At 42.1% G+C, this 22,837-nt stretch overlaps 2 protein-coding genes across 7 annotated transcripts in view; both read left to right on the forward strand.

Moving 5' to 3' along the window:
* LIMCH1 (LIM and calponin homology domains 1) overlaps positions 1-22,837 on the forward strand; it is a 240,229-nt gene that overhangs the window by 187,530 nt on the left and 29,862 nt on the right. For 3 of the 6 annotated variants that reach the window (XM_083165773.1, XM_083165775.1, XM_083165774.1), the window contains exons 9-12: positions 8,441-8,476; positions 13,695-13,821; positions 15,121-15,278; positions 15,501-15,909. In XM_083165773.1, coding sequence (XP_083021899.1) covers positions 8,441-8,476; positions 13,695-13,821; positions 15,121-15,278; positions 15,501-15,909 — 730 coding nt within the window. Of the gene's footprint in view, positions 1-6,650; positions 6,930-7,374; positions 7,576-8,440; positions 8,477-13,694; positions 13,822-15,120; positions 15,279-15,500; positions 15,910-22,837 lie in introns of those variants that run through there. The other 3 variants (XM_083165777.1, XM_083165778.1, XM_083165776.1) reach the window with 3 other exon arrangements.
* Positions 1,019-6,417, forward strand: LOC146026087 (uncharacterized). Its single transcript, XM_083156464.1, has 5 exons — positions 1,019-1,323; positions 3,779-4,060; positions 4,969-5,247; positions 5,403-5,729; positions 6,141-6,417. The coding sequence occupies exons 1-5, from the start codon at positions 1,019-1,021 to the stop codon at positions 6,397-6,399; spliced, it is 1,452 nt and encodes a 483-aa protein (XP_083012590.1). The 3' UTR covers positions 6,400-6,417.

Consider the following 22,837-nt stretch of genomic DNA (forward strand, 5'->3'; position numbering starts at 1 on the left):
TAACTGTTAGCACATAGGACCTTATACTGGCCCATGCACGCCCATGCACAATTTTTCTTTACTGCACATGCGCATTTCTGCAAATGTGCATGCGTTGCGAGCGGCCATGGCGAACAGAGTGTTCACCGGGCGCTCGCACCTACCATGCCAGGGGGGCGTAGGGAGGTGGTGGGTAGTCGCACCCATGGGAACGTTCCCATGAAAACGCTGGCTGTTCTTATACTAATGGGCTGATGACGGGGATGCCGGGGGCGAGCAGCCGACATCACCGGATGTCAGCTGCCCACCATGTTCCCCTCTAGGACAAACTGAAGCCTAAGACACTTGAGAGTGTCTTAAATTTGCGTGTGCGCACCACATCATTGTGTTGCCCCATAGGCTGCGAATGGATGTTTATGCAGAACAGTAATTCGCAGCCGTGTGGGCGAATTCGCCCTGCAAAGGAGGGCATCGGCATGTGCGAGCGGGCTAAAAATTACATGCAGCGCTGCAAACTTCACAGCGCTGCGTGTCAACCAGAACCACCCCCATAGGGTACTAGATAGATGACCTGATTATTTGCAAGATAAGCGATGTGGTTACTTTGTGATGTTCAGTTCATTACTCAGCTCTTTTGTTGATGTAGAAGATATTTAAACGATTCATGTTCCTAACCGGCCTTCCTGTCTGCCTCTTGTAAGGGTTATGCATGTTTAGTATTTTAGGCTGATTTGGTGTGAGATAATGAACACCCCTGGTACAAGCCCATTCTAGGCGGTCTAACCGACAGGTCTAATGTGAAATGAATGGCTTACTGTGTGTGCTGCGGGGTTGAGAAAATTAAAGGAGACACTGCTTTAACAGTATAATTAAGTAAACAACCTCAAATGTGCCATCTTTAATTTAAGGATGTATATGTTTTTGTTTTTTTTTAACTTTTTTTTACTTTTAATGAACACACTGCAAAAGATTAATACAGCAGCATCTGAGAATTACTTAAATGCATTAAAGTTTTAATAAACCAATAAATCCATTCCCAATGACCGTCCTGTTTGTTACTCTTTATCATTTTGAATGTATAATACTTTATAGTCCAAATCGCCCTGAAACAATTGAGGAGGAGGGGCACACCGAGGAGCAGACTGAAGATGGGACCACTGTAGTCGCTCCTCTAAAAGGGTCAACCGGAAAAACCTCCAAACTTAGAGGATATTATGATCAGCAAGAGGATGCAAAGGATCAGTCCTCTGTGAGTGACAGTCCAAATGATGAGGAGGTTCAGAAATTAAAAAGCCTGCAAAAGGTTGGAATTAAGGTCATGCCTGCAGCAAAGCGTTTCGGAAGGTCAGCTCCTCCTCCTTGTGGGAATGCTTGTCTGGAGTTTGCTGTGTGATACCCCATTGTCTGTTACCATATGCGGAACAGTCTATGGAAGCATGTGTAACATGAAACTAATTATTTCTGGACATCCAAGCACGTCGCTGAATGCATGAGCACAGCTCAGATGGCTTGTGGCAAAAGGAACAGGAATCTGTTCTCAACTAAATGCTTTTGTGGCGGAATCAGAAGTGTGTTATTCATTCACAAATTTTATTAGATTGTGAACGAAACTGCTTAAAAAAAATCAAACTGTAAAATTCTAGTCTGGTCCGTCCTCCTTTTTATAGCATGTGTTTATTGTTGTAAAATAGGGTGTTTTAAAATTAAGTTTTAAGTATTCAGAAAGTACATGTGCTTTACTTATTTAAAAAAAGTCCCAAAAATAAATGGCATGGCTTTTTTTATAATTAGCAAGTTATTGTTTTATTTTCTTCTATATAGCTGCTAACTTAAAGCTAGTGTATTTTGTTGCTTTTGCTTTTGGGTTATTTCATCGGCCTGTTCCATACTACCTTATACTGGGGGTTCTTCATAATGACAAGTCGTAATGCATACCTCCCAACATGACCATCTCCAGGAGGGACACAGTGCTGTTTCTGGACTTTACTCTTAATATATGATTGCCATCACCTGTGTTGAAGTGATAAGAAAGGTGTTTCACCACAGGTGCTGGCAATCATACTTTAAGAGGAAAGTCCAGGAACAGAGCATTATGTCCCTCCTGGAGAGGGTCATGTTGGGAGGTATGTTAATGGTAGATTTACTAAATGTCAGATTTTTTAAAGTCAGTATGACTGGCAGCTGTGACCAGTGTTTATCAAACTGCAATTCTGATTAATGCTAAATCAGACTGTTTATCATTTATGAATACAAGTTGAGTATCCATTTTCCCAAATCCTTGGGACCAGAAGCATTTTGGATAATGGATTATTCACTATTTTGGATTTTTTTAAATATTTTAATAAAGTATCTTGAAGACAAGACCCATGTATGACCACCAAATGCATTTATGTTGTATAAAAACATCAAACACATGAAATACACACAAATATATTTTATTTGACCACGAAACAAGGTTTCAAAACATGAAACAAAGTTTGCATACTCTATGGCACAAAATTTTCGTGCCCATATATAGTGCCAGTTACATATCATGTCCCCAGTAGTGCCAGTTACAGATGCCGCTGTAGTGCTTTTAGCAAAAAATATGGTTTTAGGAATAATTTGGCTAACTGATATCTGCATAAGGGATATTCAATCTGTATTGCCAAACAAACCTCAATCAAAGCTACTCATACAGATGTAGCCGTGGTTTTACATCCGGCCGGTGTGCCACAGCTTTCTGACTCACGCATGCGCATTCCATTCTCGGTGAACGGCGCACCAAGGGGGAAAGCTGTGGCACACCGGCCAGATGAACAACCGCGGCTCCATCTGTAGTTAGCGGTTTTGAAAATCCGAAGTGCACTAAATCAAAATTCATAGAGTTGTGAATTGAGAGATGAGTATTGAAAACCATAAGAAAATTCTCGTGCGCATGGTGTATTACTAATGTCTACACACATTTTGCTGTTTATTGACGATGGTTTTGTTTGATTGTTTTATTTGCTGTTTTGTTTACTGTAATAACTGTGTTATTAACTCTGTTGCATGGACAAAAATTGTATGTGTGCTTGTTTAATTGTGAGAATTGCTATGGTTAATAGTTGCCCTTGTTATATATATATAATGTTGTACCCATTTTTATCTTCTTTCCCATGAAGCACAATATAAGCAATTGTATTGCATTCTTCAGTTTCATTGGCCGATCCTCCTGAGATAGCTGGATATCTATGGCTGCATTGAGACTTACGGTGTCTCCAGTCTATAATGCAGTCAGCTGATGAGCACTATTAGTGTGCATGTGTACAATCATCACCTGACTGCGCTAATGATACCATATGGGATTTAGCCATTCAGAGTAATCGGTACTTTCTAAAGATGTCCAAGTTTTATTCATCTTTCATGATCCAGATAGGTTTATAACATGTATGGACATCTTTAGTCATAGAGTTCTTCACCTCAGTTACCCAATGGCAGATGTGATGCCTTGGCTGTCCTTCCTCAAGGCACACTTAACAGTCCAGGTTGTAGTGATATGCATGCTTTAGCACAGATGACTTAATTAGTATATCAGTTATTTTGATGTAATCATCTGTGCGTTGAGGACTGAGGTTGGGGAAGCCTGCCATAGAGCCTTATTTTTCTTTCCTCCACAGAGATGCATACACACAGGTAGTCTTTTTTAAATGTTTTACTTTTTATATCAGTTGGGACTGCGACTGGACTAGCTAACCATTAAAATTCTGCACGTGGAAACCTTGTTTGTTAGTATTAATGTGTGTAAATTCTTTGGGATAACTGTTTAATATGATTATAGCTGTCCAAGTCATGATCAAACTCTTGAAGACCATGAAACTGATATAGTTCTGCAGAGAGAGATGACTCCTCCGACTAACGTGGATTCGGAGGAGGAAGAAGAATGCAGAATGCCTGATATCGCACGTGATGACCTGGCTACACGCAGAGCAAGAATGAACCAACCTAAAGTTTCAACACCTTTCAATCAGTATATACAAGGTTCCTATATTAACAAAACAAAACCCACTAAAGACTGCTTGGCTTCAACCCCAGCTTCCCCCAAGCGTTCAGTGGATAAAAGGTGTGCACAGTGTTGTTCCTTTCATTTTAAAAGTGCATTGTGAATATATCATCCTGTAGTATAGTTGAGTCCCTAGAGTGCCAAAAACAGCAAAAATCCAAGCATCCTCTTTAGGCTTGGCTTCTATAATCAAAGGTCTAGAACAGTGGTGGCTAGCCTTTTCAGCTTGGTGTGTAGAAAATCGTAAAAAAGGTGTAGCCTTCCTCAAGTTGCGTGTCACTTCAAGAAATATCAATAATTTGGTGATATTTGCAGCCATAATAAAGAGTTATATTTTCAATATCCCCATCACACCAGCCCCAACCTGTCCCCATCACACCAGCCCCACACTGTAGTGTCCCCATCACACCAGCCCCACACTGTAGTGTCCCCATCACAACAGCACCACACTGCCCCCCCATCATAACAGCCCACACTGTTTCCATCACACCTTGTCCTTTCTCTCCCCCTTCCCCCTGTCCCTTTCAGAGCATATAATACAAGTACAAAAATATATACTCAGCAGGGAGGGGGCGAGTGGTGCACTGCTCACTGTGGTGCTGCTGCCACCCCCCCTTCCCTTACACAGTGACGCCCCCCTCTGTCCCCTTCCAGTTGGCGGCGCAGTATGCATGCTGGCTAAAATGCTTCCCTTGCGCACTTCCGGGTTTTCACTCACCACGCACCGTTTGGTCAGATACGTGTCAGTCAAAGTACCTTGGCATGTCACAAGTGACATGCGTGTCATAGGTTAGCCATCACGGGTCTAGAATATGATGACCTTCATGTGCACACATAGCATCTCATTTGACAAGAGCCTAGCTGAACAGCTTTTTATTTTGAATTCCAAAAAATAAAATATAACATAGTTCATTTATCAGTGACAATGCCATGTCCCGGCCAGTAGGTTCAAAGTAACCATTTTTTTGTTTTGATACTACTGTGTGCAGCAATCATGAAAGTCAAGACCAACTGATAGAAAAGGGGACGGGCAATTTAAGTGATGGCATCGTTCCAAGAACTGTAGACAATGAGTCTGAACAAGAAGAGGAGGATAAAATTCCAGATGTTCACAGAGATGATTTGGCTAAGCGCAAAGCCCAGGCGGCTGTCTCTCAGCAGAAGGAGCCCCTGGTGTTCACCACCGCCTCGATCACAAAGACTGACCTGGAAACCTGGCAGAGGCTTAAGCTGTCTGTTGGAGATAGGTGTGGCTTTTTCTGTGCTTGAGTGTTAATTGTTTTCAGTTGTACATTTGAAATTATATATATTTGTTTTGCAAAGGTTTAAAAGTAACTGTCTTCAGTGGGCAGTTTATAGTCTTCCAATTAACGTTCTATTTTTTTATTTCTTGGGACTAAAGTCTAATTGCTGCTGAGAACCAGCCCCCTGAGAATGACCCAACGACCACGATTGATGTCACCAGAGCAGCCCTTGATGATTATGGTAGACGCAAGTTATCATTACAAGAGAAGAGGGCCAGAAACAAGCAGAAATTTGTCCGCTTTGGACCAGTAACTGAAATCGATCAGCAGAGATGGGATAAATTGTGCATTGCCAAGCCCTGTACTAGTGATGCAAGTGTGAGAGACAACGGCATCTCAGACATCATAAGCACTAAAGCAGTTTTATCAGACATTGCTCCAAATGCTCAGGTCATGGTCACACCACTTCTAGAATCCAAACCAAGGTATACCCACTATTTTATCAGCATCGCGACTGTGTTTGTGTTAATAGATCTTTATTTGACCATGTTAAGGTTTGAATTGTTTAAATATTCCTCTGCCAGAGAGATGGGTTTGTTTAATTTCATATGTAAGTATCTCAAACCTTCAATGCTCTTTTAAAGTAACTGACATACTTGTTTCTTTCGTGACCCCTCAATGTATAGCCATAAACACGTGTCTTCCTCCATTTGGCAAAACCGCAAAGGAAATAAGACTTTAATATGTATATGGAAAGAAAAATGCTGCCTTAGTCTGTTTTAGGTTTACATTGGAATATGTTTCTTGTTGTTGTTTTTTTTCAATTTCCTTTATCTACGTATATACTTATCTGATTCTCCCATCCTGACAAATATTACTTTAACTTTCCTGAGTAGATCTACTACGGCCGAGATTTGTAGCACTCTAGATGTCCTTGGACCTCCGGAAAATGAGGATAGTGGACGTATCCTAGATACCCAACGGGATGACATGTTGGCACGCCGATTTGGCACTTTCCAGAAGTGTGCCAGAGTTGCACAGCCATCGCCTGCTTCGGAATCGCCCAAGACTGTAAATCATGGAAGTTTACCATGCCAGAAGATGGAACTGAAGGAGAAGAAGAAGCCGCTGCAAGATGATACCCAACACCTGTGAGCTATTTGTGTGCTCTGTATTGACCTGAAAGTCAGAATGATCTGTTCTCTTCAGTAACCCAGCAATGCACGCGTATGCAGTGAATTTAAATTTTCAGCATAACATTTTAAACACTAACAGTTTGGTTTGTTGGTTTGATAAATTTGTTGACAACGTAACATTGATCCAAAAGAAAAAGCATGTTGTGTGCTTGAAAGGTCCACCAAGTTTCTACAACCTGTCAACTGTTCCTGTAGGAGTAATGTTCTACCTTCCAGTGGCATGGAAACAAACAGTGCTATCCCTAACAACAGCCTTGATGTCGCACCTACTGCCTTAGTAGAAGATGTTGGTAAAGAAGACCACGGATTGCAGAAGGACAGAAGTACACCAGAGCCAAGAAAAACTGACATACTGATCAGAGGAATTCCGCTTACACCGAAACAATCTGGTGTAACGCTATCTCACTTCCTCCCTGTGCCATTCTCTTTACAACAAAAAGCAGAGGACAAATCCTGCACCGTGGCCCCCAAGGAGAAGGCACTAGCGAGGTCAGACCCCTTTTGCATTCACAGAAACTGCAGTGAGCTTTTATATGTCTTAATGAGAGGGATCAGTAACATAGAAAAAAGTTAAGTTACCATAGACCCACTAAAGAAATATTGAGGACTTGTTTTGGCCACAAGTCATAAATCTATGTAACTGGGATGTATAGGTCATATGTTATCCTTTGATTGAAGGGTGTATGAAGAGTTCTCATGTGAGCATGAATGTATATTGAGGATTTTGGTACATCTGTTATAAGAAGATTAGTATCAAATGACTTTATAATATTAAAGTGGTATTTGTAAATCTTGCAAGTGGTAATATTTATGTTGTCTTGAAATTTCTTTATTGGATGCATTTTATAAGACATAACATATAGTACATTGTGTGTAACAGTCTCTTAAATTACTTCCTTAACAATCTCCAAACCAACCCTTTTATGCAAAATAGTATTCCCCAAGCCCCTACACCTGTAAGGTCTGAGGATCCACCAAAGCTGCTCCACCCGAACAAGGCTGAAGACCCAATTGAAATAAAAGATGATCGGATGAGCCAACCAACTTGCCACCCCATTCAGGCCAGTCCCATAAGTGCAGATCCTAAATCCCAGCAACAGGAATCTCATGAAAGCTGTGACCCTGAATTATCGAGGTCAGATAATTTGTCAGCAACTAGTTCTCTGACCGATTTATCATTGTACAAGCTAAATGTTCCAGAAATGAGTCTTGTGTGTGTAATATATATATATATGTATATATATATATATATATATATATTGCTGCACAAATGGTGATAGATATATTGTATGAGTTTTCATGTTTGCTGGCCACCTATTTCAGCTCTTGTCTTCCTACTCAGATCCATGCTAATTGTATTTTAGAAACAAAGTTGCACTTATTATAATAGTTCAATAGAGGTGGATTTAATAAAAGTCGTACTTTCCCTCTATATTTTCTCTATACAATGTCTCGGGAAATATGTTGCAAATCCAGTTCTTTGGTTGCATTAGTTATTTATTTGTATTGTTTTGTCAGTTCTAGAGCACCCATCATTTTGAAATAAAAAATCAGGACATATAGCATCCCCTGAGGCTCACAGGCCATGAATGCCAGCCCATAAAACCCTTTTTTGTTTCCCAAATTATGTACCATAGTTAAAGGAACCTGTTCCCTTTGCTTTGCATTTGGAGGCTCATAAGGAGTTTAAATTGAGGGGAATAAGGTGTTACAGGTAAATGTAAGCTCTGAACTCTGAAAACTGGTCAACATCTCCTACAAACTCCACTGCAGACTTACAGATTACTTTTTATTTTTTTTTTATTAAAACTTTATTGAAGTGATAACATATGGGTCCGTAAAAGGTGACATTTAGGTTGTACAAGCACTGAGATATGATTATGATGTAATTTTTACATTCTGTTTAAAGGGGAACCCATACGGACATCACTGTAAGATCTGATGCAACTTTTATTTATACTTTCCTGCAAGTAAATCTAATTGTACATTTGATCTTGTAGATTCAGCACACGGTCTGCTCTGTCAGATGACGCAGAGTAAGTTTGTCTTTTGTGCTTGAAGTGTTCCTGTAACAACTTAGTGCATGTCCTGCTCCACATTATATTAATAGTCATTATACAGCCAACGTGCATTGCGTGTTTCATACAGTTGTCACCTGAATACTATGTATTAATGGCAGTAACAGGACAGAGGCTATTAGCATGAGACAAATGATTCATTATTTTTTTTAGGCGTACTTTTTGCGTACTGCATTTTGATTGCATGAGTTCAAATGCAACAAATTTAAATTTAAGGGAGGGCTGGAATATGTTCCAGCCACGAGCAGCAGTCCTGATATAAGATACGTTCCTGCATTAATGTACAGAGCTATGAAATGTGCTATACTAATAAGCTCATATCTCACACCAGGTAGAGTTGCTAACTTGTTTAGAGTTTGACCCGCATGCAGCATTTGACTATTTTGCCACTTTCCTAACACTTAAGCTGTGTGTTTTCTGCTTATAGCTTTCTTATGCTTGTCCAGCGTGTTTGGCTTAACTTTGCAGTGATGATGATTTTTTTTTTTATCTCTGTATGTATTTTATGTACAAAGTTTTCATTTTAAACACTTAAGGGGTAAATTTACTAACATGGGATGTTGCCCATAGCAACCAATCATATTCTACGTCTCCTGCATATTAAAGGACTTTGATTTCTTATAATTTAATAGTATTCATTATTTAACCATTTGAGTGCCAACAGATCTGTGCGTGATGTGCGAAATCTCCGCTAAAAATGCCAGCGTCGCTCACATTTGTTATAAAAATTCAAATAAAAAATGTTGTGTAAAAAAAAGATTATATTTCCTATATAAGATAAAACGTTACAGGTCTTTATGATGAATAAAAATGTTTGCTTGGCAATTTTGACACCTATTTTTACAAATTTACTTGGCACTCAAAGGGTTAAGCATGTTTTACTGACATGATATACAATTTGGTTACAATGTAATGATCGTGCCTAAACGGTGTATGTGGGCAGATGTAGTTGAACCGCTTACAGTCACTCCCCTGGCGTCATCCCATGGCAGAAGCACACTGAATAGTGTACATACCAATGTCACGGGAACGGGTCTTTCCTTACAAAAAAAAATGATGTAAGAAAAGAGGAAACCTGGCAAATGTTTGATTCTCGTCTTTCACAGTGGCGTAGCTACACTTGTGGCAGACCCCGCGGCGGCTTGGGGGAGCAGCACCAAAGGGGTCTGTGGTGGGCGCCGCTGGCTGAACTGACAGGCGACCCAGCCAGCAGTGTGCGCTGAGCTGGTCCCGCCCTGTACATATCTAATGAGCAGGGACCCAGCGCAGTGTATATTGAAGGAGCGGGTCCCCACCCCATGCATATGTAATGAGCAGGTTCCAGAGCGCAGGGACCCTCTCTGTAAATATGCACTGTGCTGGGTCCCTGCTCATTAGATATGCACAGAGTGGGATCAGCTCAGCGCTCATTGCTGCCTGGGTCGCCTGTCAGCTCAGCCAGCGGCACCCATAGTCCATTGACTCGCCCCTTTATGGGGGGAAGGGGGGGGGTGCCAAATTATTTTGGGCAGCTGGAGAAAATTTCTGGCTACGCCACTGGTTTGTCAGTAGAATTATTGGCATTTAAATATATAGTTCTGTAAGATGTATGTTTAGGGTTACCACCTCATCCCTTTTATTCTGGACACATATTAATTACACAGGTTCTATGGCTGGCTAACTTCAAGACTTCATTTCACCTGGTTTTAATCGACCACAGAACCTGTGTAATTAATATGAGTCCAGAATTAAAGGGATGAGGGGGTAACCCTATGTATGAATTAATTTTGTAACGCTGTTCTTTTGGGGGGAGGCTTACTACACGTATTGTACTTAAATGTCCCCCCAGTCAGCTGAGATTTTGGTTCATGAGGATAGACTAGAAATGTTGATCTCCGTATATAGACGAATAATCCCTTTACATTTAAAAACCAAACTAATTAAAAGCCCATCAAAATAATGGACGCCAGATTATAGGGAGGGCAGTTACTGATCACACAGGAGCTGCCGGGTTTATGGAACTCCTGCTGTTGGAGCCGGGTCAGTCTGGTTGCTATAGGAGACCAGTAGCCACCAGAAGCGTCTGTGCATGGCCTGTGTGAGGGTGGCGAGCACAGGACCTCATCCCTCCTGACTTAGTATATGTATATAAAGCAGCTGAGCTAGTGATGTGCCTCTTCCTCGCCCTCTCATCTACAGTCCCAGCACTGACCCCTGCTCCTCCGGGTCACCACATTGCTCACCCCACACAGGGTCTCACCTCTTCCTGACAGACTGATTCACCATCTCCCCGCGCACATAAGTGACAACACACGTCCCCACTCTTGAGTGCTGCAAGATCATCTGGTGGTTCCAGATTCTGTCTACTGGTTACTGCTGCTACATGTTGCCGAATCCTGGGATGACAAGTACCCTGGGGTTGCAGCATAGTATATGGTATAAAGTTTGCTGTATGTGGCGGGAGCAGCATATGGAGGAGGGGGATGCCCTGTATATAGGGGGAACTATATGGACGGCTATGGAATTGCATTGTGTATATATAGGGGCAGTATATGGTGGGGGTGCAGAATGTGGTAGAGAATGGGGGTGTAGTGTATATAGGGGCAGTATATGGTGGAGGCTGCAGTGTACATAGAGGTGTTTGTGCCAACCCGGTCGGGAGTGGCCGCTGACAGCACCACAGAGGTGGATGGATGGATATAGATGAGTCATCAGTTGTGTAATCATATACTCCAGAAACCAATCTCTAGTACCAAAATATAATCAGTTTTTCATCTCTTGAGTTGATGATGAGTTTACGATTAGACCATGTGACATTTCACATTGTCAAACCTGGTTCTAATACTGATCTGTGCAGTTGCTTCTCCATATACAGTACATGAAGAGCAGTAATATGTCAGACGTATAACTACGCACAACTGACAAAGAAACATATACTATTTCTGGTTCATATTCTTGTACAGGATGCAGGATGCAGAAGAGGATGAGCTGCATTTAGGAATCTGTTATTTATTTAATAATTCTTGTAAGAATTTTGAAGTTTATTAACTTTTTTTTTAATCTTGTATATTGATTACTCCCCTATCTCCCCCTGGCAGTTATCATAGGGGGCTCCCTAATGTAAGCAGGTTGCCCACTAGGAACAGTTTAGTAAAGTCTTCCTACCATAAGAGGAAAGGGAGTTTACAAGAGAGTTTGGTAGAACATCAGATCCCTTATTATATGCAGGACTTTTGTTGGCTTTGTTCTATTAGGTTTTTGGAAAACCAGCATCATACGTAACACAGACAATCTCCGCGTTGCCGTATTCCTCCTTGTAATTGATTACATTAAATGTTTGGAGAGTCGCATGAAATCACGGCGTCACACTTTCTTCTGCTGCTTGAAGGACTGTTCTCCTGCCATTTATGTGACCTGTTTGATGTGCAGGAAATAGAATATCCTGTCTAATTTAGTACAAAAGGGATGATGGAAATGTAAACTATTACGCACAGCAATATGCTTTTGTTACATGATGAAAATCAAAGGGTATTATCTGAGTGGTATTCAGAGACACTGTCTCAAATCATTCAGTCTGGGCTTCAAACGGGTTCTGTTCCAAAGGAAGTCTACTGCTCTCTATTACTGTAGTTAGCAGATGGGGGCAGTGAGACCTCACCCACGTACAATTATCATCTACTGTACAATGTCAAGATGCTGAGAATGAGTAGCTATGACATCTAGCTTGGAATGTATGCTAGATTACATATAAAACGGATGGGATTACTTTCTGTAAAGGGGAACAAACCTAGCGAATGAAGACTTGGAATTTCCTGTGTATTAGTTCACCTATTATATGTGAACTCTGTTTAAGTTGTAAATGAAATTAGTGGAAATTGAGCTTATTTTTTTTAATACACTCATATATATTAATGAGTCTTATGGTGGTGCTAGGATTATTATCGTTATTATTATTATTATTATTATTATTATTATTATTATGCTGCATTGTGCAGTTATGTATTTCAATAAATTGTATTCTTAACTTTTCCTAGTACCCCCATATTGTGGCCTGCCCCAGTTTTCATGAGAATCCAGTCTATGCCCTCTTTATTTAAAGCTTGCGGTCTGTTTTCTTACTTCCGTGTGGTTTTTACTATGTGCTCCATGTGACTCTTCAGCGCTGAGTGTATTTGCGTGCAACCTTTTCTTCTGCAGTCTATCTAATTAATGAAATGAAACCTATAGAACACACAAGCAGCTTCTGATGACGAAAGTGATATGCAGCATGCCTACATTCTGTGTGTGAGTGCAGTATCATCATATGAAATGCTGCGCTATAGGGTTTTACAAGAAAGCACTGTAATGTTACATTTCATGTGCAGATACAGCTGCAGCCACATACAAAATATAGGCATGCCACATATCATTTAAATCAGCAGAAGCTGCTCGTGAATGCAATCTGCACCATTTTTGAATAAAATGCAATGTAAAGGAGTGAGAAGCAAGCAAATACGCTCTGCACTACTGAGTCACGCCATGGCATGGAGCAACTAGAAAGGCTGTTTAATGTGCAAGGAAGCTAGATGTATATGGATACATCTGTATTCATTATGACTTCATCCTGACCACCATTACAAGACCTCCATCATGCCTGCCAACATAAACACGTATGACCACTTAATGTAATTACACATTGTAAGTGTATTTGTGCAGGTGCGTGTTTTACTAGCTGTTGGGCATAGGGGAAACACTTCACCTTGCGCACTTAGCGAAGCCAATTTGCCTGTTATTTATTAGCAGAGTTTGTCATGGTGCTTTTCCTACATCTATCATTTATTTAATTAGTACAGAATTGTTTTATTTTATTTTCTTCTGCTAATTTTCAGGGGTCCACAATTGCATTTATTAAATAGCATATTGCTATTGTCAACCTATTGATCCATTATTATCCGCACTTAAGTTTAACTATAAACTGGCATGTGTGCTTCAAGATAACACTGACTGAGATACATTCCAACTCTTTTTTTGTTTTTTTCCTCCCACAAATGTCTCCCCTCCTACTGGACTAACCTGGAATGTCATGTTCACGTGCTTCTTGCAAATTTCTGTATTTACAGTAGCATTTAACATTTAGTGCCACCTAGTGGTAGATTTACATAATGCATGCAAATGGAAATTAACTGGTGTTTTTTTTTTTCTTCTGTGTACTGTACAGGAGTGTAAGCATGTGCGACATGAGGTATGAAGAGGAGGGGAATATGCTGCCCCACAGCAAAGCTCACCAAGACCACTTACAGTTTGTCAATGACCTACTCAAGGAAGAGGATGACACATGGCAAAATGTAGGTAGCTTTAGTTCTTGTTATTAGTCTAACATGCTATTCATGTAATATTCCAAGCCATGGTTAAAATGCTTCACAAGTGCCTGTGCAAATCCTGCCCGATCTTTTGTTTCTGATTCATAATGTTGTATTTGACTATGTTACATGGCAGCTACAGCAGAGTGACACTGTGGTTACAAATGGAGATGCCATGGGTTAAATAGCTGATCCGTTTAGCATTAAACATTATTATTATTATTATTTACCAATTGGGATAGTTTGCAGAGTTTTACAGATAATATTCACTTCAGTCCAAACCATGGCTTTACTCTGATTGAGTCGGACAGTTGCGTGTTCGGTCGGACGGCCGATGTATTGGGTTTGCTCATGTGCAGAGGCGTTTCTGCGCATGTGCGTACGCCGTGCACATCCGAATACGGCGTGTATTCCGTACAGGCTGTTTGGGCTCATTACCATATGCGTACGCCCTGAGTTTCATGGGCGTTCCCATGAAAACGCTGGGAGTACTTATGGTAATCCGGACGTGATGCACGTGGGGGGGGGGGGGGGGCGCGGGGGCAGCTAACATAGCCGGATGCCAACTGCCAGCCCATATCCCTGCTTTCACATGGAGAAATGTCTGAGTGGTCTGGAGCACTGGTGCTGCCTAACCGCTTGGTCCATCATTTGATGGTCGGCGACCATCGGAGGATGGGTGAGGTTCCCACAGATGGGTTAGTTGTTCACATGAAACATCCACTCGCGATCCGTACGGTAGACGGGGCTAAGAACACTCGGTGGCCATCTGAAAATACGCAGCCATCTGAGTCAACTAGAATAAGGGCCCATATGTACACAAATGCAAAACTAAGGACTATAGGGTGTGTGTGTGTGTGTGTGTGTATATTTTTGTCAGTAGCTAAATAGATGTAATTGTAAGCTTGCGAGCAGGGCCCTCCATCCTCTGTCTGTCATCACCCAGTTTGTCTCATCACTGTTGATGTAATTGTAAAGCGCGAATATGCTGCGCTATATAAGAAACTGTAAATAAATAAATAATCTACACATAAGTATGCAGGTGAATGGACAGCCTCCACACAGGTTAGCCGTGGTTGGAATCAAAGCCAAGAGGCATATATTAATATTTATATTATTGTTTATACTGGATAAATACATCAGACAATCTTTTTTTTGTTTTTCTCTCCTGTTGAATTTTTTTGCATCAATTAATTAACTTTTGACTTCATTTTATAACTGTATGTGTGTTCTTTAGAGAACAAACATCTGTTTTCTTATTCAAAATGCTTTGTATTGTTGAAGGACCTAGCCCGATGGAAGACCCGCAGGAGAAGTGCGTCACAGGATTTGATAAAGAAGGAAGAGGAAAGGAAGAAGATGGAGAAGGTTCTACGTGGAGAAGATGACTCCTCTGAAAGGAGAAAAAGCATTAAAACATACAAGGAAATAGTAGAAGAGAAGTAGGTTTCCTTTGTGGTTTGCTCTGAATTTGTCTGAATAGTTTGCAAGATGTTTTAAGGTCTAGGCCAGTTTTTGTGTTTTCTTTTCTCTACAATTCTGATGATTATGATTAAAAAAGTCGAAATTTAAAACCAAGTTTGTTCCTCTTATAAATAGCAAAGGAAAAAATATGTTGGTAACTGTTATGAATCCTGATTTTATTTATGTGTATGTTACACCAGAGAGCGGCGGGAAAAAGAATTGCATGAAGCCTACAAAAATGCCAAGTCACGAGAGGAAGCGGAGAAGATCTTGCAGAAGTACATCGAAAGGTTCACAATAAGTGAGGCTGTCCTGGAAACTTTAGTGATGCCAAAAATCCTGGAGAGAAGCCATTCGGTAGAGCCAGGCTTACTCTCCTCATCAGAGGACCCCAACCCACTGAAGTACCTGAGGCAGCCGTCATTGCCATCTCCAAAGTTCACTACTAAGGTGGAGGCGATGATATCTCCCAGTGATGAATCAGAATTGAAAACACCAGCAGTTTGCACATCCCCAACAAAAAGTATGGTCTCAAAGGCAGTGCCTATGCTGACACCCAAGCCTTACTCCCAGCCGAGAAACACCCAGCAGGTCCTGAAGAGATTCAAGGTAAAGTCTATGGTTCCATTGAGGTCTTCTAATGAGACAGAAGGATGGGACAGTCTTACCCAATGTCCATAAGGTCGAAGCAGACACTTTGCCTCAGGGTATTACATACCCATATAGGAAAGGTGACCAATGGCCACTGCTTGATGCATTTGGGCTTTATGTCTTAGTTGTGTGTATTAATGCCCATTGATGAACAATGGATGGTCTCTGGCTGATAGTGATGGCAACTTCAATGTCAAGGAACATTGGTGAGGGTGAGGTGACAGGATGTGGGGTGTAGTCGTATACTCTACTCAGCCATGGATAGCTCAACCATCAATAGTTTTCTACCAATGGTTTCAACCTTTTGACAGTCGAAGGCCTTCACTAGTTCGTTTGTTTGTTTGCAGTTAATGTTTACATCCCACTTTTGTCATTTCCATTTTATTCAGGAGAGTATTTTTTTTAACATGTAAACATTCCTAATCATTTTCATTTGGCGTCATTGTAATAAAGAGTGAAAAATGCAAATTTTTCTCCTGCAAAGTATATGTATTTTTTGTATTCTCTGCCTTTTTACATTAATGCATAGCGGTTTACTTGGTTATAATTGCGGCATGTCTTTCTCTTAGGTTCATATGCAACCCTTTATTGAAGGCATTTCTAACTGTGGGGCAGATTTATTAAGCTTGGAGAAGAGATAAACTGGAGATAAAGCGGAGAAAAGGTAAAAGGAGATAAAGCATCAGCCAATCAGCTGTGTTTGAAAAAGACAGTTGGGAGTTGATTGGCTGGTGCTTTATCTCCTTTTACCTTTTCTCCGTTTTATCTCCAGTTTATCTCTTCTCCAAGCTTAATAAATCTGCCCCTGTATGTGTTCTTGCCTTGTGATCTGATGGAATATTTTGGGTGGTGCACTAACATCCACCACCCCCCTAAATCGCGGCCATTCGACTGTTTCTGCATTCTTCCGATAAGAGCTGTCCTTTGTGATCCGCCTCCAGTGCTGGACTTCCGTGTCTGAGACTGCGCCAGCTGCGGGGATTGCTGGGAGGGATCTGTGACAGATCCTTCACACAGTGCTGCGGAGAGAAGTCCCCCCCCCCCCCTCCCCTGCATTGGTACCCCGGCATGCAGGTTTTAGCACATTTTAAAAGATATCGTCCACAAGGGCCCTTTTGAGCAATATCTTTTTTTTTTTTTTTTAAACAAAGTCTACTGTGTACACTTAACATCGTTAACGATATACACTATCAAGCATTTGTTAATCACCTTCCCTTTCTTCGTCAGAACATGCATGCCAGTAAATTTGGCTATGTGACCACGACCGTGTGCAGGTGATGTTACTGAAGGATATTGGTAACCAATATTGTTCAGTGTGTACACACTATCTAGTTTGAACAGCGCCACTGCCGATATCACTATCTGTATCGGTGGTGCCCCTAGTCGTCTAATGTGTATGTGGCTTAATGATCAAGGAAATGCTCAGATGGATTGTGGTTTGTGCAAGAGCTTCTGGTGTAATCCAGTAATAGTCAAGTTTGTATTAAGCACAAACAAAGCAACACTGTTAGTGTAACACTTCTGACTGGCATAATGTCTGCACTATGCAGATACAGTGTGTACAATAAAGGATGGGTCATAATTGCTGACATAGTAGGTGTGCAGAACACTCCCATATATATTACTGCCCTAACAAGGTGCACATAGCACTAAGTATCCTAAGAACATCTTGGCGTGTGCAAACTGATTCTAGGTTCCAGGACATGTGATGTTGTTAACGCTAAAAGTTAAAGCGGCAATCATTTACACGTCAAAATCAAACTGGTTTTGTAATGTAAATAATTGCTGCTTTAAAAAAACTGGAGATTTCTCACCAAATCTCTCACTTTCTAAATCTCTCACCCTATTGAATTTCACCCAATGTATCTAAGTGGGGCACTCTGCATGGTTGGTGTGCGTTGGTGGGTCACACTGCTGGTATAATGTTTGGTGATGGGTCACACTACTGGTATAATGTTTGGGGACTGGTCACACTGCTGTTATAATGTTTGGGGATGGGTCACACTGCTGGTATAATGTTTGGGGATGGGTCACACTGCTGGTATAATGTTTGGGATAGGTCACACTGCTGGTATAATGTTTGGTGATGGGTCACACTGCTGGTATAATGTTCGGGGATGGGTCACACTACTGGTATAATGTTTGGTGATGGGTCACACTGCTGGTATAGTGTTTGGGATAGGTCACACTACTGGTATAATGCTTGGGGACGGGTCACACTGCTGGTATAATGTTCGGGGATGGGTCACACTGCTGGTATAATGTTTGGGATGGGTCACACTGCTGGTATAATGTTCGGGGATGGGTCACACTGCTGGTATAATGTTGGGGATGGGTCACACTACTGGTATAATGTTTGGGATGGGTCACACTGCTGGTATAATGTTTGGTGGTGGGTCACACTGCTGGTATAATGTTTGGGATGGGTCACACTGCTGGTATAATGTTTGGGATAGGTCACACTGCTGGTATAATGTTTGGGGATGGGTCACACTGCTGGTATAATGTTTGGGGATGGGTCACACTGCTGGTATAATGTTTGGGATAGGTCACACTGCTGGTATAGTGTTTGAGGATGGGTCACACTGCTGGTATAATGTTTGGGATGGGTCACACTACTGGTATTATGTTTGGGATGAGTCACACTACTGGTATAATGTTTGGGGATGGGTCACACTGCCGGTATAATGTTTGGGGATGGGTCACACTGCTGGTATAATGTTTGGGGATGGGTCACACTGCTGGTATAATGTTTTTGGATGGGTCACACTGCTGATATTATGTTTGGGGATGGGTCACACTGCTGGTATAATGTTTGGGATGGGTCACACTGCTGGTATAATATTTGGGGATGGGTCACACTGCTGGTATAATGTTTGGGATGGGTCACACTGCTGGTATAATGTTTGGGATGGGTCACACTACTGGTATAATGTTTGGGATGGGTCACACTGCTGGTATAATGTTTGGGATGGGTCACACTACTGGTATAATGTTTGGGATGGGTCACACTACTGGTATAATGTTTGGGATGGGTCACACTACTGGTATAATGTTTGGGATGGGTCACACTGCTGGTATAATGTTTGGGGATGGGTCACACTGCTGGTATAATGTTTGGGGATGGGTCACACTGCTGGTATAATGTTTGCGATGGGTCACACTGCTGGTATAATGTTTGGGATGGGTCACACTACTGGTATAATGTTTGGGATGGGTCACACTACTGGTATAATGTTTGGGATGGGTCACACTGCTGGTATAATGTTTGGGATGGGTCACACTGCTGGTATAATGTTTGGGGATGGGTCACACTGCTGGTATAATGTTTGGGATAGGTCACACTACTGGTATAATGTTTGGGGATGGGTCACACTGCTGGTATAATGTTTGGGGATGGGTCACACTGCTGGTATAATGTTTGGGATAGGTCACACTACTGGTATAATGTTTGGGGATGGGTCACACTGCTGGTATAATGTTTGGGGATGGGTCACACTGCTGGTATAATGTTTGGGATGGGTCACACTGCTGGTATAATGTTGGGGATGGGTCACACTGCTGGTATATTGTTTGGGGATGGGTCACACTTCTGGTATAATGTTTGGGATGGGTCACACTGCTGGTATAATGTTTGGGGTTGGGTCACATTGCTGGTATAATGTTTGGGGATGGGTCACACTGCTGGTATAATGTTTGGGATGGGTCACACTGCTGGTATAATGTTTGGGGATGGGTCACACTGCTGGTATAATGTTTGGGATAGGTCACACTACTGGTATAATGTTTGGGGATGGGTCACACTGCTGGTATAATGTTTGGGGATGGGTCACACTTCTGGTATAATGTTTGGGATGGGTCACACTACTGGTATAATGTTTAGGATGGGTCACACTGCTGGTATAATGTTTGGGATGGGTCACACTGCTGGTATAATGTTTGGGGATGGGTCACACTGCTGGTATAATGTTTGGGATAGGTCACACTACTGGTATAATGTTTGGGGATGGGTCACACTGCTGGTATAATGTTTGGGGATGGGTCACACTTCTGGTATAATGTTTGGGATGGGTCACACTACTGGTATAATGTTTGGGATGGGTCACACTACTGGTATAATGTTTGGGATGGGTCACACTGCTGGTATAATGTTTGGGATGGGTCACACTGCTGGTATAATGTTTGGGGATGGGTCACACTGCTGGTATAATGTTTGGGATAGGTCACACTACTGGTATAATGTTTGGGGATGGGTCACACTGCTGGTATAATGTTTGGGGATGGGTCACACTGCTGGTATAATGTTTGGGATAGGTCACACTACTGGTATAATGTTTGGGGATGGGTCACACTGCTGGTATAATGTTTGGGGATGGGTCACACTTCTGGTATAATGTTTGGGATGGGTCACACTACTGGTATAATGTTTGGGATGGGTCACACTACTGGTATAATGTTTGGGATGGGTCACACTGCTGGTATAATGTTTGGGATGGGTCACACTGCTGGTATAATGTTTGGGGATGGGTCACACTGCTGGTATAATGTTTGGGATAGGTCACACTACTGGTATAATGTTTGGGGATGGGTCACACTGCTGGTATAATGTTTGGGGATGGGTCACACTTCTGGTATAATGTTTGGGATGGGTCACACTACTGGTATAATGTTTGGGATGGGTCACACTACTGGTATAATGTTTGGGATGGGTCACACTGCTGGTATAATGTTTGGGATGGGTCACACTACTGGTATAATGTTTGGGATGGGTCACACTACTGGTATAATGTTTGGGATGGGTCACACTGCTGGTATAATGTTTGGGGATGGGTCACACTGCTGGTATAATGTTTGGGGATGGGTCACACTGCTGGTATAATGTTTGCGATGGGTCACACTGCTGGTATAATGTTTGGGATGGGTCACACTACTGGTATAATGTTTGGGATGGGTCACACTACTGGTATAATGTTTGGGGACTGGTCACACTACTGGTATAATGTCTGGGGATGGGTCACACTGCTGGTATAATGTTTGGGGATGGGTCACACTGCTGGTATAATGTTTGGGATAGGTCACACTACTGGTATAATGTTTGGGGATGGGTCACACTGCTGGTATAATGTTTGGGGATGGGTCACACTGCTGGTATAATGTTTGGGATGGGTCACACTGCTGGTATAATGTTTGGGATGGGTCACACTGCTGGTATAATGTTTGGGGATGGGTCACACTTCTGGTATAATGTTTGGGATGGGTCACACTGCTGGTATAATGTTTGGGATGGGTCACACTGCTGGTATAATGTTTGGGATGGGTCACACTGCTGGTATAATGTTTGGGGATTGGTCACACTGCTGGTATAATGTTTGGGATAGGTCACACTACTGGTATAATGTTTGGGGATGGGTCACACTGCTGGTATAATGTTTGGGGATGGGTCACACTTCTGGTATAATGTTTGGGATGGGTCACACTACTGGTATAATGTTTGGGATGGGTCACACTACTGGTATAATGTTTGGGATGGGTCACACTGCTGGTATAATGTTTGGGATGGGTCACAATACTGGTATAATGTTTGGGATGGGTCACACTACTGGTATAATGTTTGGGGACTGGTCACACTACTGGTATAATGTCTGGGGATGGGTCACACTGCTGGTATAATGTTTGGGGATGGGTCACACTGCTGGTATAATGTTTGGGATAGGTCACACTACTGGTATAATGTTTGGGGATGGGTCACACTGCTGGCATAATGTTTAGGGATGGGTCACACTGCTGGTATAATGTTTGGGGATGGGTCACACTGCTGGTATAATGTTTGGGGATGGGTCACACTGCTGGTATAATGTTTAGGGATGGGTCACACTGCTGGTATAATGTTTGGGGATGGGTCACACTGCTGGTATAATGTTTGGGGATGGGTCACACTGCTGGTATAATGTTTGCGATGGGTCACACTGCTGGTATAATGTTTGGGATAGGTCACACTACTGGTATAATGTTTGGGGATGGGTCACACTTCTGGTATAATGTTTGGGATGGGTCACACTGCTGGTATAATGTTTGGGGTTGGGTCACATTGCTGGTATAATGTTTGGGGATGGGTCACATTGCTGGTATAATGTTTGGGATGGGTCACACTGCTGGTATAATGTTTGGGGATGGGTCACACTGCTGGTATAATGTTTGGGATGGGTCACACTGCTGGTATAATGTTTGGGGATGGGTCACACTGCTGGTATAATGTTTGGGATAGGTCACACTACTGGTATAATGTTTGGGGATGGGTCACACTGCTGGTATAATGTTTGGGGATGGGTCACACTTCTGGTATAATGTTTGGGATGGGTCACACTACTGGTATAATGTTTGGGATGGGTCACACTTCTGGTATAATGTTTGGGATGGGTCACACTACTGGTATAATGTTTGGGGATGGGTCACACTGCTGGTATAATGTTTGGGGATGGGTCACACTACTGGTATAATGTTTGGGGATGGGTCACACTGCTGGTATAATGTTTGGGGATGGGTCACACTGCTGGTATAATGTTTGGGGATGGGTCACACTACTGGTATAATGTTTGGGATGGGTCACACTACTGGTATAATGTTTGGGATGGGTCACACTGCTGGTATAATGTTTGGGATGGGTCACACTACTGGTATAATGTTTGGGATGGGTCACACTACTGGTATAATGTTTGGGATGGGTCACACTGCTGGTATAATGTTTGGGGATGGGTCACACTGCTGGTATAATGTTTGGGGATGGGTCACACTACTGGTATAATGTTTGGGATGGGTCACACTGCTGGTATAATGTTTGGGGATGGGTCACACTGCTGGTATATTGTTTGGGGATGGGTCACACTTC

The sequence above is a fragment of the Crinia signifera genome, chromosome 1 (assembly GCF_055691185.1).
Source record: "Crinia signifera chromosome 1, ASM5569118v1, whole genome shotgun sequence".
NCBI classification, from domain to species: domain Eukaryota; kingdom Metazoa; phylum Chordata; class Amphibia; order Anura; family Myobatrachidae; genus Crinia; species Crinia signifera.